General features: G+C 43.2%; 3 protein-coding genes across 4 annotated transcripts; 2 read left to right on the top strand and 1 right to left on the bottom strand.

The window, feature by feature from the left end:
• Positions 1–40: 40 nt before the first annotated feature.
• On the top strand, positions 41–1,449 carry LOC125549207 (probable calcium-binding protein CML22). Its single transcript, XM_048712676.1, has 4 exons — positions 41–388; positions 481–680; positions 788–962; positions 1,076–1,449. Exons 1-4 carry the CDS (start codon positions 187–189, stop codon positions 1,192–1,194), a joined length of 696 nt encoding a protein of 231 aa, XP_048568633.1. The 5' UTR covers positions 41–186; the 3' UTR covers positions 1,195–1,449.
• On the bottom strand, positions 1,418–6,376 carry LOC125549196 (nucleolar MIF4G domain-containing protein 1). The gene is made up of 14 exons (XM_048712666.1): positions 6,125–6,376; positions 5,479–5,543; positions 5,279–5,370; positions 4,517–5,177; positions 4,323–4,390; positions 4,113–4,195; positions 3,713–3,812; positions 3,440–3,525; positions 3,270–3,352; positions 2,975–3,111; positions 2,783–2,884; positions 2,401–2,694; positions 2,188–2,310; positions 1,418–1,957 (listed from the first exon to the last, which is right to left on the bottom strand). The coding sequence occupies exons 2-14, from the start codon at positions 5,483–5,485 to the stop codon at positions 1,568–1,570; spliced, it is 2,226 nt and encodes a 741-aa protein (XP_048568623.1). The 5' UTR covers positions 5,486–5,543; positions 6,125–6,376; the 3' UTR covers positions 1,418–1,567.
• A 2,902-nt stretch (positions 6,377–9,278) lies between these two features.
• Positions 9,279–15,378, top strand: LOC125549179 (mediator of DNA damage checkpoint protein 1). 2 transcript variants are annotated; one of them, XM_048712658.1, is made up of 10 exons: positions 9,279–9,485; positions 9,637–9,706; positions 9,786–10,523; positions 11,473–11,537; positions 11,622–13,628; positions 13,709–13,978; positions 14,058–14,138; positions 14,697–14,808; positions 14,906–14,972; positions 15,075–15,378. In XM_048712658.1, exons 2-10 carry the CDS (start codon positions 9,655–9,657, stop codon positions 15,169–15,171), a joined length of 3,489 nt encoding a protein of 1,162 aa, XP_048568615.1. In that variant the 5' UTR covers positions 9,279–9,485; positions 9,637–9,654; the 3' UTR covers positions 15,172–15,378. The 2 variants fall into 2 exon arrangements, with proteins under 2 accessions (XP_048568615.1, XP_048568608.1); XM_048712651.1 differs by having other exon boundaries at positions 11,473–13,628.
• The last annotated feature ends 283 nt before the right edge of the window (positions 15,379–15,661 follow it).

Below are 15,661 nucleotides of genomic sequence, written 5' to 3'. Positions count from 1 at the left end.
TCAGATTCTACCTCATCCCAGGCCAATGGAGATTGCCGTAACCAGACGGATTCCCCCACTCAGAATCCAATCCAACAAACGTACTACACCAAACAACAAAACCCTCAATTCCACCCCGCAAGGCAGCGCAGGCGTCAAGGCTGATTCAGGTCTGGGTGTGATCTTTCTCCCTCTTTCTCTGAAGAGATGGGGGGCGCGGCGTCGAGGCTCGCCGCCCCGATAAAGCACCGGCGGGTGGAGAGGGAGCTGGACAACAAGGTGGCGGAGGCGCTGCGGGAGCGGGCCAAGGCGAGGAAGAAGACGTTCCGGTCGGTGAACAGCATCACCATGCGCCTCCCTCGCTTCAAGGACGGCCTCAAGGACATCCGGGACGTCTTCGCCCTCTACGGTACGTAAGAGCAGAAGCCACCATGCTAAGTTTAGCACCCATGGAGCTTCGGAGTTTGCATGCATTAGAAGTGTGAGCTTTCCAACTTTCAGACACGGACTCCAACGGGACGATCGACAACGAGGAGCTGCGGAGCTGCCTGAGCAAGCTCGAGGTGCGGATGTCGGAGAAGGAAGCCGACGACGTGCACCGCTACTGCGACGTCGACAGCCGCAAGGGGATCCAGTTCCAGGAGTTCGTCGTCCTCATCTGCCTCATGTACCTGCTCTTCGGCCCAAACGTCACGCGCCGGGTAGGGTAACCAACCAACCACATCTTCCTCCTGGCTGTCTGACAGGAGAATTCTTCCTGACTTCAATGGTTCACTGATGAAGCTTGTTCTATCTGGTTTGTTGTCAGGTTTCCGAGTTCGAGTCGGACAAGCTCAACTACATCTTCGACGAGCTCATCGACGCTTTCCTCTTCTTCAACAGGGACGGCGACGGCAAGGTGACCAGGAAAGACGTCACCCAGAGGATGAACGAGGAGTCTGACCGGGAGAGGACGCCCACCCACATCACCACACAGCTCTTCAGTCAGTACTCTTGTGCTGCCCCCTTTATTTCTTTTCCATGCATATAAACAAGATTCATGTGAAATTCAAACAGAAGCAGACTATAATATGTTGGTGCGTGTACCTTGTTGCAGAGGAGATGGACCTGAACAAGAACGGCAAGGTGAACCTCAAGGAGTTCCTCTTCTCCATGATCAGATGGGCAGGGCTCGAGCCCGAGGAAGGAGATGAAAGCAACGACACTTCTCTGTAGTGTAGTTTAGGCTTCTTCCCCTCATCAGTTTGTCAAAAATATAAGCAATCACCATTTGCAAGTTAATCCTTCATGTTTTATGACAAAGCACCGTCTGTTATGGTGTCATTAGTTACCCTCAGATGTTCAGGGCAGATGGAACTTCATGTATACACAGCAGACAGCATAGTGGCCAAGAGACTGCATCCCGAAAGTTTGTATAGTATGTAATAATGACCATTAATTTTATGGAACAATACAAATTTGCATCATCAATTCAAAGAAATCATCATGTAGGGTACAAAAACGATCTGTCTACATTTCCTCAGAATACCGAACAAAACTGAGAGCCCGCGTGTCATGTAACCGAGACAGGGAAGACACGCCGGACAAATTACATCAAAACTCCAGCAGAGTTATCAAGCGCCTTCTTGGCGATCTTGAATTTGCCAGCCAACTCCTTCCCTGCGTCTTTGGCAATCACATGCTGTCGGACGAACATCACGATTCCATCTCTCAAGAGCTCGAGCTCCGGGTTCCCAGCGATACGGGTAAAGACGTTCCACATAAGCGAGTCTTCTTTCTGCATCAAGGTCTCAAACATCATCCTGAAATGCATGGTCTTTTTGGGGGTCATCTCCACTGGGTTCGCCAGGTTGACAACCTTCAGTGTTGCTAGCGACAAGGAGAAGTTTGCGAGCATCTCTGCAACTAGTTTTGCAAGGTTCATGGACCGACTCAACTCCATCTCATCTAGCTCCTTAAAACGGTCCCAGATGCAGTACTGCAATGACACCAAAATAAAATAGGAATACACAAATGTTAAAATTGATACAAGTCTGATATCAATTTATCTTCATGCACACATGTTGCATCTATTAAATATCTACGAGTATATGTTAAGGAAAAGGTATACTTGCTCCGCAAACGAAGCAGTAAAGCACTAACTTGTGAGGCAGAATACCTTTACTGTAGTCTATAGATATGGAAAATTATAAGAATGCAATGTCATACCTGTAAACTGAACTTATGATTCTTATCATTGCTGCATAGCTTGGAGGCAAGGACTGTGTAATATTTATTGAAAGTCTTTTCTTGCAGACAACAGTCAACAATGACTCTCATAATTTCTCGATCCTGCACAGCAATAGAGAGAAAAAAGTTAAATAATATTGACACACGTACACACAGAAAACAGCATCTCGCAAGAAAAAAAACAATGCAGACCTGCTTCCCAGATAGGTCCAGCCTCAGGATCTTGTCAAAAGCGTCTATATAGTCTTCAGCGCTCATTATGATGCAAAAGATTGCTCTTCGTATATCTGTGTTCATCCGCTGGGCGGCTGCAAGCTGAACCAGTTTCTGTGCCTCTACAACCTCCTTGCTGATAACTGCTGCAACATCTTCAACATTGCCTGCTGTGGACGATACATCCCCTGACAACCACCACTGCCCTTTTTTCTCAGGATCCAACAGCTTACTCCATTTTAGCCCGCGCAAGAGGATATCTTCTGACTTTAGCTGCAGGCAAGCAAAAACAAAACAAATTATTAAATGAGCAGGAAAAGGTTTCTGTTCAGGCATCGGGAGATGAAGTTCTGGTACAAACCTTTTGAAGCCACTTTTTTACACGGGTATGCTGTGAAGGATCCTCTTTGGACCTTTTCTTGTTGTTCTTAATGTCACATATCGTCTCAAGCATAAACTCCATCTGCATGGCAAGTTAAACCAGATACAAAACTTAAAACTACTCCAACTTGAATTACTTTTTAAAACAGGTGCATAAAACAAGGCAACTCACTCGTTTACTATGTAGATCTGCTTTTCCATCTTCTCGGCCAGCTGAGCGCAATTTGGACTGCCTTACCGAGTTCTGAATGCTGAGTACAAAATCTTTCATTGCACCTGGGTCATCTCCCCGCAGCTTCATTCCACAGCCTGTCCACAAAGATAAAAACATATCCCGAGTTTCACTCAGAAACAGAATAACATGGGATGGTTCTATGACAGATTAACAGTTATTATGGTGTAAGATGAGTAAGGCATTGCAAAGGTTCTTTTTTTAAGCATGGAAAGACATTATAAATGCTACATACACTGCAGGATGGTTAACACTGTTGAGACATCCAGCTCTGTCAAGCGCTCGCTCAGCACTGAGAGAAGATCATACACAAGATCGCTGCAACAATAAACAAAATCATCAGAACTTACTCTGACATGTTTATATAAAAAAGAGCACGCTATAGGTTCCAGTGAGACCACAGACCATGCAATGACGTCGAATATGCACAAATAAGAGAAAAGTAACATAAGATTTCTCACTGATAACCCATCGTCTTTTGAGTACTCATCCTGTCACCAAGGGACGAAAAACTAACATAAGGAAAATATAACTAAACTGGAAACATCAAAAGATAAACATGATTTAAGTATCCTGAAACAAAGCAGATACATAGCAAGGCAGAAGGGATGGAGATATATTTAGGTAGAAAGAGACATGTAAAAGGTCCTTGTGTTATCTTAATCAGAATAGTCATACCTCAAAAGATTTCGCAAGAGAGGAAAGGATTTTGGCACTAAAGTCCATACCAACCAAGCATGTCATACCAGCAATAAAGGCTGCAAATACAGCAGCATACCTGCACAAATGAAACAACATATTTCATTAGTTCAGTTCACCAACCTCCTACCTTAGTAGAGTAGCATAACAAACAGAACAGAAGGTTTTCCCAAATGAAAGCTTTAGGATACCAATCCTTTCCAGTTTAGCATCTGCCTACACATATGTCTTAAGGTTGATCCCTCGAACTCATTCTAAAATGATTACACAGAACCATTTTGTTAAAGTCTTCATTTTTCAACAAATATTGGAACTTTTAAGCTGTGAGCATGCTAACATAATAACCAAATAAATGTGACTTATACGGAAGATCCTTAACTGTTCGTTTCCACGAGGTCCCCGGGAACAACTTGCCAAAACTTCATCACCAATTAACTGACAGCCAACACCTCGTGGAACCGACTGTTAACAGATAAATAGGAATAGAACCAGAAGTACTAAGTCATTAATCAAGCTAAAACAGAAGATCTGAAAGAAGTTTCGCAATATAGTATTAGAAGGAAAAAAGGGGGAAGATATAGGACTATACACGAAAAATTGCAGCAACTTCCTGAGTAATAGACTCCACATTGGACTCCGAAAGCCTGTTCAGAAGTCCTGATGTATACAGGAAATGAAACCATCCATGAGAATATGGTTCCAAACAAAATGGATAGAATGATAAGGAAATCAGAAATGTGTTGCATAAAACTGAAAAAAAAGGGATAGAATTGGAAGTCACACCTCTCACTCTCCGGCGTAACAGAGAGATTTCTTCTGATTCTGAACTAGAAATAGCACGGAGACTAGGAGGTACATACTTCGCCTTTGACACCGGGGGTGTTTCAACCACATTAGGCTCTTCATCCTCAGATTCGTGAACTGATACATCACTTTCTTCAGCCATTTCCACACCTCCACCACCTGGTTCCTCCGAAGCATCGTCCTTCACTTTCTTATTTTTCCTCTTTTTTTTCTTCTTGTCTACCTTATTATCATCCACTACCTTCCCACTGCCCTCCTCCATGGCATCATCTTTCACATTCTTATTTTTCCTGCTCCGTTTTTTCTTTTCTGGTTTAGTATCTTTTGTTTCACCATCCGAACCATAGTCACCGCAAAATCCGAGGTCCGCAAAAAGATCGTCCATACCATCATCTGGACCTCCCAGCTTTCCTTTCTTCACCCTGAGCTTTTTTGCAAGCTTCCTCTCCATCTCCAGATCCTCCTCTCTGCCCACGGCAGCACCACCCATCTCCATTTCAAGATACTCCTGGAATTTGGACTTGGGCTTGTGGCTATCCTCAGGCTCCCTCCTCCTCTTCTTGGGTTCTTTCTTTGGTTTTACCTCCTCTGCTGGACTAGGTTCCATGGACACCACTGCCGTCTTCTTATTTTTGCCACCCTGAATCAAGATAATTCCACCCGTCAAAATTAAAATCTTAATCTACCAAGAAATGACTGATACTCTTCTCTACTTTCTTTTAAAGATTTCGGTGCGCTCACCTGGTGCTGAACCCAAGAGAGAAACCGCAGCTTGTGCTTCTCCGATCTCGCTTCCTTTCGCTTCTCCTTGCGAGACTTCTGCTCTTCCTTTCCTGAGGAAAAGAAAAAAATACCAACAGAACAGACGGCGCTGTAAATTCACCACAGGACATGCCCGCCTTTACTGAAGATTATAGCAACAATACCAGGAAGAAATTTACCAGTCATGATTTCTCCTCCAATCTGATCCACGCTCCTGCCCTCCTTGCTTGCCACTCAGTCAGAGCTGGTAAAACAACCACAGATGATTAGCATCAGTGGTTTTTTTCTCCCTGTTATTTCTTCTGCTGAAATCACTTTCTTAATTATCAGGATTCCTTTATCCAGGTTTTCCATAATGTAGAAAGCATGATTTGTGTCACATGATGCCGCAAACCGGATACATGATTTCATACTGTTGTTTACACCTGTTAGTGGCAGACCCAGCAATTAAATGGAGGGTGTGCACACTCCAAAAGAAAAAAAAAATCAACCTAATCCAAGTGCCATACTACACTATTTGGCAAAACATAACATAAACAGCTGAAACAAGGCTCACAACATTGTAGTTTAGGAAATAAATTCCAAATTTCTTGAAATTGCCTGATTGGGGTTCATGTGAGCTCCTCTTACAAACATCCAATTTCTCATTGCACGGTTGGCTACTGGACAGCAGTGGCGGAGCTACAAACGAACTGTTGCGTGGGCCAAGCTAAAGAAGAACGTGAAAATTTTCAAATTCTGAACGTTGTCATTAGTAAGTAACCTCTGTTCCCATTTGTTATTACAAGATGAAAAGTGAGTAGATATAAACAAAAGAAGCTATACCAAAATACGTGCGGCGTGGGGTCGTGGGTCGGCCAACTCGCCGTCCGCGTGCTGCTGTGTGCCAGTGGGCTGGTCGTCCGTGGGCGGTGGGCAGCGGGCGATTTGTGCCGCTGGCCAGTGGCGGCGCCGCGGGGGCCGGCGGCTGCTGTGGCGATCCGGCGGCTTGGACGAAAGGTTAGCGAGCAGGCGGCGGCGGGGACGATGGATAGAGAAACCCTTCGGCCCCGCTTGGTTCGCCGTTTTGGGGCCCAATACACCTGTAAACTATACCCCTGTGAAATAAAAACGGGTGGGCTTCACATTTATTTTTTCAGGGGTGGGTGGGCTTCGCATAAGCCACTGGAACGGGCGCCCGTATATCTCGCCTTCAGCGAGACGGCTCGAGTTAGGCCGGCCCAGGCGCACGGGAACATTCAGCCTGGTCTTCAGTTTTGTTTTTATGCGCGTTTTTTTCGTTTTTTTATTTCCACTTAATTGCTTTTATACATCCAAATACTCTAAAAATATATTTCACAAATTACTCTACATAAAAAATTTAAAAATGTTTACCAAGAATTTAAAAATGTCAAATGTGTATAGAGAAATTTTTTATCACATATACAAAAAATGTATGCAGAAAAAAATGTATGAAATAATTTGAGCATGTATTTTAAAATAATTAATCAAGAATTTGAAAACTGCTTGAAAATGTTACTCAAGACTTTGGAAAATGTTAAATGTGTATAGAAAAAAATGTTGACCATGTATAAAAAATGATTATTTTTATCACATATGTAAAATAGTTAATCAACCATGTTAGAAAATGTTGAAAATATTTTAAAAATGTTAATCAAGCATTTGAAAAATGCTAAACGTGCATAGAAAACATGTTGACCATGTAATAAGTAATGATGATTTTTTTATCATGTACTCCCTCCGTCCCTAAATATAAGTCTTTTTATAGATTCCAATATGGACTACATATGAAGTAAAATGAGTGAATTTAGACTTTAAAATATTCTATAACATCCGTACATAGTCTATATTGAAATCCCTAAAAGACTTATATTTAGAAACGGAGAGAGTATATAAAAATGTTAATCAACCATTTGAAAAATAGTTGAACAAGTATTTTTAAAATGTTAATAAAACATTTGAAAAAAGTTAAATGTGTATAGTGAAAATGTTAACCATGTATTAAAAATATGATGAACACTTTGATCATGAATATAAAAAAGTTAATCAAGCATTTGAAGAAAATTGAACAAGTACTTGAAACAAATTTATCAAGCATTCGAAACATGTTTAACGTGTATAGATTTTCTTTATCATGTGTTAAAAAATAATTTTGTATTTGAAAAATGTTAATCATGAATTCAAAAAAATTTAAAAGTGTGTATAGACACAATGTTGACCATGTATTCAAAAAAATGTTAATCTTGTATTTGAAAAATGTTAATTAAAACTTAAAAAATATGTATGGAAATTCTTGACCATGTATTCAAAAAAGGGCAAATTTGTAATAAAAAATATTAAACATGCATTAGAAAAATATTTTTGACATATACAAAAATGCAGAGTGAAAATCAAAAGAAACATAAGAAAAAAACAACACACACAAAAAGAGGAGAAATAATAAAACCAAGCAAAAACAAAAAATCGATGAGAAACGAGAAAGAAAGGAACAAAACTTTAGGAAAAAGGATAAAAGAAAAACCCAATGAAAATTGAAAAATAAATAAAGAAAAAATGAAAAAGAAAGAAAAAACAAATTAAAAAGGAGAAAAAACCGGTGAAGAATAAAATTGGAAAAAACTTGAAAAAAAGGGACAAGAAAAGAGTGAAAACCCATATCATTTCGACTTAAGTAGTCCCGCCTTTAAATAGCACCAACTCGTGCCAAGCGCAGTTTCTTGCAGCGTCTCCTATGCCTGCGACAGCACCATTTGCCTTCAACGTTTGCGTGCCCGCACCTTGCCGACGGAGAAAGAAGTCGGCTTCATGGAGATCGACGAGGCTGCTTCCAGCATGTTCGTGTCCGCTGCCATCATCGAGGAGAGGGAGAACATGGGTGCCTGTTGCCGCTTGGGTCCCATGAAGGCCACGGGTGTCCCTGTTCCCTCTGGCTAAAGCATATTTCAGCGATTCTACTACGATGAGCGGTGTTGCCGGACATGGGGAAGCGAGCCGCCCTTTGCGTTGAAGCATATACCTCCAGGGCTCACATTAGTCCGATGAGCGGGTTGACAGACATGGGGAAGACAATGAAAATCCGCCGCGAGCGGCCATAGACTTGAGGGTATTCGTGTTGTGAGATCGGAAATCCGCCGTAGCCAGCCGTAGACTAGTTTTCCTTAGTCCGGAATAGTTTTAGTTGAAAATCGTCCAAAATGTAATGAATTTCATATGATTTTATATGAAATCCGTTGCGTTTGCATGAATTTCTTTCGGTTAGTCCCAACAATGCTTGAAATGTATGATGGCAGCGTTGGATGCCCGGCTCCCGCACCAATGTACGTGTACTGATCCTCTCCTGTCTGCGGACAGATGCTAGAGCAAAATTACGGATCAACGTTGGAGATGGCCTAAGGCACGACGACGACACGCTCCTGGCCGCGATGGTGACTCGCTCGTGACCTTGTTGACGACGTTGACCGACAGTCTTTACTTGACGGTGATGGCGACTCACTCCTGCTCCAAGTGGCCTCCTCTGATTTGCCAAGGCATCCCCTCCTCCTCTTCCCCCCCTTTCCGTTCTTAGTTGGGGGCAGAGTGCACCTCCTTGGCGACATGGTCGTCCAACTTGGTGATGATGAGTCCGAACCCTCTTGTCAGTTACAACCGGATTTATGACCTGCGAACCAAGCACATCTTATATCTTATACAATAAAAAAATACATGCGTGTATCAGTATTTTGTTGGGGCCTTGTAAAATATAGTTACAGCCGGAAAAGAAATCCAACAATCCAATCAAGGCCTCTTCCGTTCGGGGAAGGGTTTCGCTTTTGCAGGCAAGCCCCCAACTATCTGCCAGTCTCCACCCACCCCCCAGCCAGAGACCGCGAGCACGATCTGTCCGTTGCTTCGAAAACGGACGGCCGCGATCCCTTCCGTCGCCTCAGCGGGCGCGAGTTTCGGCAGTTCTCCCGGCTCTGTTTCCCTCCCAGCCTCCCAGGAGAGAGAGAGGCAGAAGCGGCGCCTAAACCCCACTCCGACTCCCGAATCCCCCGGGGAGAGGAAAAAGCCCGCATTTTTTGTCGCCGGATCCCCCGTCCGCTTCCTCCTTGCCCCCCGCTCCACCTCCCCGAACCATCGCGGAGGCGCCGCCGCTCTTGGAGTCGCCCCCCGCCCACGCCCCCGCAGATCTCCGGCGGACCCCCTGGTACGGCGGTTGTGTTTTTTATTGTTCATTCGGTTCTTTCCCCAAATGTGTGTCCCCCATCTATCTTTTCTTCTGTTTTCTTATTATTGTGGTGCTATTAAACGGATGAGGGTCTAGGGTTGGTGTTGATTGGTGAGGCGTGTGTGTGCAGATTCGTGGCTGTCTCGCCATGGACGGCGGGGAGACCCAGGTCGTGGACGACGGAGGGACGCCGCCATTGGGTGAGGTTCCTGGTTTTGTTCTTTCCATGAGCGGTTCGTGTAAATGTGCTGACCTTAGGTTTGTGGCCGCTGCGAATAGGGTCTCCTGTTAGCTCCGGCGACATGACCCAGAGCGGGGGCGAGGAGGATGACAACGGTCTGAGATTAGGGTCTCCAGTTAGCTCTGGTGACATGACGCAGAGCGGGGGCGAGGACGACGGCGACGCCGGTGTGCTGTATGGCGAGACGCAGCCACTGGACGACGACGAGGAGACCGAGGCGGTTGATGATGAATTTGAGGGGGAAGGGGAGGAGAGGATGTCTGAAGACACGCAGGTGGTGGAGGACTCAGAGGATGATGCCCGTGGCGTCGCTGGGCAGACGCAGGCAGTAGAGGAGGAGGAAGTGGAAGATGGTGACAGCACGGAGGATGAAGCTGGTGTTGGGGATAGGACCCAGTTGGTTGAAGAATGTGAGGTTGAGGATGGTGGGAGCGGCGAGACCCAGTTGGTCGAGGAATGTCAGGAAGAGGAGAGAGTAAATGATAGCAGCGATGATGAGGCTGCCGTTCAACAGGGGACGACCCAGTTGGTCGAGGAATGTCAGGAAGAGAGGGTAAATGATAGCAGCGATGATGATGCTGCCGATCAACGTGGGATGACCCAGTTGGTTGAAGACTCGGATAAAGAGATGGGTGATGATGGTGATGATGAGTTGAGCCAGGGCACTCAAGTGCAAAGTGACGATGATGGCCTGCCAAATAATGAGACAGATGTGAAGGATTATGCCGAGGATTCGGTAGATTCTGATGCTTCCACGGAAGAAGAAGCTGAGACAGGTTAGTTATCACTGGCTAACTATGCCTTTCTAGTCACATAGCTCCACATTGTCTCTGTATAATGTAAGATTCCATTAAAGTTCATTCTGGGATGTTCAATGTGCACCTTGCGGTCATTGTCCTGCGATTTTCAATAGTTATCCATGAACAGATGTGCAAAGTCAGAAGTCATACATTTGGTTGCAAACTGTACTCTGACTCAGTTGAAAATGTGGTCCCATCACGTTTTTGTTCCTGATGTTTGTTACTCCTGGCAAAGAGGTGATTAAGCTTTAGGTCTCTTGCAGTTATATCCATGATTTATTTTTTGTTGCTACAAGAGAAGTAACATGACAAATTATTGTCATTAGTAAAAAAAAAGTTCTTAATACCTCTAGTTTAACATGATAAAGATTTGCACACTTTCATTGGTTTAACCTTACTCGCCGGAGATCTTGCCTATGCTTGTATCTAATAGTTCTAGCTACTCCAAGGGTAATGCAAGTATCAGCAATTAGGCACACCATTTCTTAAGTACACATGAATGTTTTTGGACACACAAGTAATGTGGTAATTGGATCTACTTGAATATGGTTTTCTCTGGCTTTTCATCCAGAAATTTTCCATTTTGCAAAATTCTAGGCCAATAGGCTCTTGTTATACACATGTGATGTTCTGTGGGAAGCATGCTCAGTCCTGGTTGATCCTTATATTGTGAATGAAGGCTTGTAAATCATTAGTGTATTTTGTTGTTTTTCATTCAATACAGATGCCATGATGTTACACAAATCTGATACTCAAGACATCCCTTGGTCGTCAAATTTATTTTCCTGAATTAGAACATGAAGAACATTTTTGTTCATATCTTAACCTTAGTTTCCCTACTAAAATTGTAGCAATAAACTGAAATCTAGTTTTTTTTTTGTTTTCTAACATGCTCTCCTGTGACAAACATGTGATCTTGCCGCAGTCAGAAGTTTGGGACGAGGGAAAAGGCATGATTCGACCAATGGAACATTTCTCCGAACGGAAATTGTAGACAACTCTACCTCGTGTAATGCGTCCTTTGGTGATTGCCCAGGTCGTGGGATTGATGACGGGTCTTTTGGTTATGTACAGAGCCATGAAAAAGATGGGAGTAAAAGCAAAGGCAGGTGCTCAACAGCAAAGAAGCTTTTTGCTGACACAACGAACGAAGAGAATGAAATCAAGAGCAGGTGTTTGGCTGGACTAAGCTATCTCGGATCACAGGAGCCTGGTGAGCTATCTCAAGCAAATGCTTTGGACTTTGTGGAAGGGTTGATCTCAATTAATGGCGGCATATCGTCTCAAGAACCAACACCAAAAAGATTAGAAAAAGCAAAGCCACCTGTTTCAATTAAGATGGGAACTTTACTATTGGCTGAGAAGGTTGACCGGCATAGAAGTTCCAGAGGAAAGGCAGAAGTCTTTGCATGGGTGGATAGTCGCGAGGATGATGGCGGAGGTGATTTTTTCAGGAAAAACAAGGATATCTTGTTGCAACAATCAGCTGGCAGAGGGAAATCAGACATTCCCAGGCCAAAGAAGTGCTCCACAAAAATTGCACCTCCTGACAAGAAAATAATAGAGGGACACAAAAGGAGAACGAAGTCCAAACTTTGTGACAAGACTGAAACTTTACCTTCATCGGATTCGAGACTACTCAAAAGTGAGGTGAAGAGTAAGAGGGCTTCTAGAAAAAGGACTAAGAAAAACCTTTTGAAAGACTTGGATGATCATCTATCAACTGCCAAACCTATTGAAAGACAGCAGGAAAAGGTCAGTGTGGATTTGCATGATGTTGGTCAGGATACTCAAATGGCTATCGAAGCTATAGAAGCACTGGCACAAAGTTCCCCTGCTGAAAACTTGTCAGCCGAAGTTGAACCTCCAGTGAAGAGAGATCTGAGAGTTGTATCTAAAGTAGAAAAAAGTAACCCAAAGAGTGACCCTCCTAGAAAGAGAACCAGCAGCGTCCAGGAAGGTGTCACGACACGTTCTAAAAGAATAAAAGTAACTGAGATGAACCACAAACCTCAGAAAGACGTGCGACAAAATTTAGAAGATCGTGCAACAAAGACGAAACATAAGCAGGCAAAGCCAGTACCACAGAAGAATAAAGTTACGAAGATAGTTGATGGAAATAAGTATGACAGTACACCTATTGCTCATCGAACAAGGCACACTGGTAGAAATAACCTCTATGAGTCTCCTGAGTTATGTTCTAATAAGAACTTAAAGAAGGCCACTGTTGGAGAAGTAAGAAATAACCATAGTGAACATGTACTCGAGAGACCGATGATTAGTGAGAGAACCGCAGAATATGGTTCGGATTCTGTGTTAAAAGAAAACACAGAGAATACATGTGCAAATAATGCTCAGGGTCTTCAGCAAAGTACTGATGCAAGCATACGGCATACCGGTGCAAATGTTGCTCAGAACCTTGAACCATTAAGAGATGAACCAACAACTCATGTCTTCCGCAGAGAGCCCTCATCTCACCCCAAACAGAGAAGAACACCTACTGCAGTGGTACAGGCAAAGGCTCCTGCAGTTACCGAGGCTGCTACAGGTCATGATGTACAACCAGAAGTGACAAGGCCATCCAAGAAAAGACGGATTTTTATTAGCAGTTCAGAACTGCTAACGTATGCAAGGAGGGAGCGCTCTGATTGCAGATCAACTTCTTTGCTGTCTAGTATTATCACACAATCATCAGCTGCTTCTCCTGTACTTGATTCTTCATCGGGAGTTAACAGCAAAACTTCTCGTTTTAGTACCTCTGATCGGCGACAAAAGAAACCACCCGGTGTTAAGGATGCAAGCAACTCACCAAAATGTAACTCTCCAGTTCCGAATAGTGCCCTGAAAACACCTTCTAAAGTGGTAAACAAATTGTCGCCTGCTTTCAGTCCTCTAAATCCATCAAAAGCTTCGAATAGGAGCTTGTTGAAATCCTCTGTTGCCAAAGAGCTGCTGGAGTTAGATCCTGAAAATGCTCTACCAAGTCGATACCGAAAGGATTCTAGAAGAAAAGATATGACCAGTTGCAGTATTATTTTCAGCCATCATTTGGATGAGGATGTGATCAAGCGTCAGAAGAAGGTAGCCACTATATTTCTGTGTTGGTACATTCTAGTCATTAATTATTTGAAATGAGGTATAATTGTAACGCTATGTTGTAGATCTTGGCACGCTTAGGAGCCCATGAAGCACTTTCCGTTGCAGATGCAACACATTTTGTGGCGGATGGTTTTTACCGCACAAAGAATATGCTGGAGGCAGTTACACGTGGCAAACTGGTAGTGACATCAATGTGGCTTGAAAGTTGTGGAGCAGCAGGCTGTTTTGTAAACGATAAGAAGTATATTCTGAGGGATGCCAAAAAGGAAAAGGAGATGGGTTTCAGCATGCCTATATCACTGGCCTCAGCTTGCAAGAGTCCTCTGCTGTTGGTAAAGTGAATTGTATAATTTTCTTTTGCCTCAGTCTTTCCTAGATCGTTTTCTAATTATATTTATTAAAAAAATGCAGGGGAAAAGAGTGTTTGTGACACAAAATGTGAAGCCAAGTCGGGAGGTGGTGACAAGTTTGGTTTCCGCATCTTCTGGGCAGGTTATTGCCATATATTCTTTTTGAAAAATACTTGATGTTCTTTGTGTTAAATGGCATGTTTACATTGGCTGGATGATATCTAGAATCAGATGTATAGGATCTGCTTGGAACCATTTGCTAGTGTCAATTTTGCAGTCTGTATGGTAATGTCATGTGAAACCAATAAGCCTATTCTGTTCATGAATAAAGCCGTCAAAAAAATATTAGCTGGCTATCAGGCCAAATGTTTGATTAATCTTTTTGTACAAAAGGAAGATTATTTTTACTTATTTAGGTACTCTGCTTTTAGGATTCATGAAGTTACACAAAACTGCAGATCTTTACTCATTCAGGTACTCTGGTTTTAGGGTTCATTAAGTTCCAGAAAACTGCAGAATGTTTTACTTATTTAGGTACTCTGTTTTTACGAACTCGCTTTTTTACTCTTTTTCGTACCATACTCCCATATTTGCTGTGGGATCTTAACTCCTCATAATCATGCGTCCTGCTGCTTGCCACAAAGTTCTTGATTTGCAGAAAGATGCAGTTCTGTCCTTTAACTTTGTGGATTTTGTGCAGCCATTGGAGAGGATGGGTAGGTCCATAAGGAAGGAAAAGGAAGCACCAGATGACCTACTGGTCATCTCATGTGAAGAGGACTACGAAACATGCGCTCCACTCGTCGAGAAAGGTTATGATTAGTTATATCGTATATCTCACTCTGCTCCATATTTTGTCGTCCAGAATCAGAATCTGGACTGCCAGCTTATGTAAAGATGAACCTGCAGGTGTTGATGTTTTCGATGCGGAGCTTCTGCTGAACGGTATAGTCACCCAGAAGCTCGATTACGAGAGGTTTGTGACGAAACCCTGATGCTAGGCTTGTTTCAAATAATTTAAACTTGAATTTTCCCTTGATAGATAGACCAAAGCCGTTGTTTGTTGATCTGCATGCAGGCACCGCCTTTTCTTGGACCGCGTGAAGCAGACCCGCTCGACGAGGTGGCTGAAAGACGGTGCCCACGGGCGGTTTGTGCCCGTATCGAAGAGTTGATACCATAGCAGTGTAAATGTATGGTGTGGTACAGCCCATGCCTGTTTTATGCCCATCCTCGAGTTCTAGCTCGGTTGTGATTAAAATCTGTAAGTTGTAGGGTGTTTATATGTGTCTCGGTTGCTTTAAACCTTTGTTTGCATGCATCTTGGTCACGCTTGTAGCTGCTCATGAGTTATGATGGCCAGTTTCTAATGGCTGCCTTGATCCTCCTCTCTTAATACCCCCTCTGTTTTTATTTACTCTGCATATTAGCTTTGACCTAAGTCAAACTTTAGACCAAGTTCATCGAAAGCAATCTAAACTTTCACAATTAAAAATATATGTGGTATGAAAATATACCGAATGATGAGTCTAATGGTATTGACTTGGTATTGTAGATGTTTTATTTTTTGTATAAACTTGGTCAAAGTTTAGAAAGTTTGACCTGAGACAAAGCTAATATGTGAAGTAAATAGAAACGGGGGAGTAGTTATTATGGTGAAGTGGC

The sequence above is a fragment of the Triticum urartu genome, chromosome 1 (assembly GCF_003073215.2).
Source record: "Triticum urartu cultivar G1812 chromosome 1, Tu2.1, whole genome shotgun sequence".
NCBI classification, from domain to species: Eukaryota; Viridiplantae; Streptophyta; class Magnoliopsida; order Poales; family Poaceae; genus Triticum; species Triticum urartu.
This window is presented reverse-complemented; position numbering and strand designations above follow the sequence as displayed.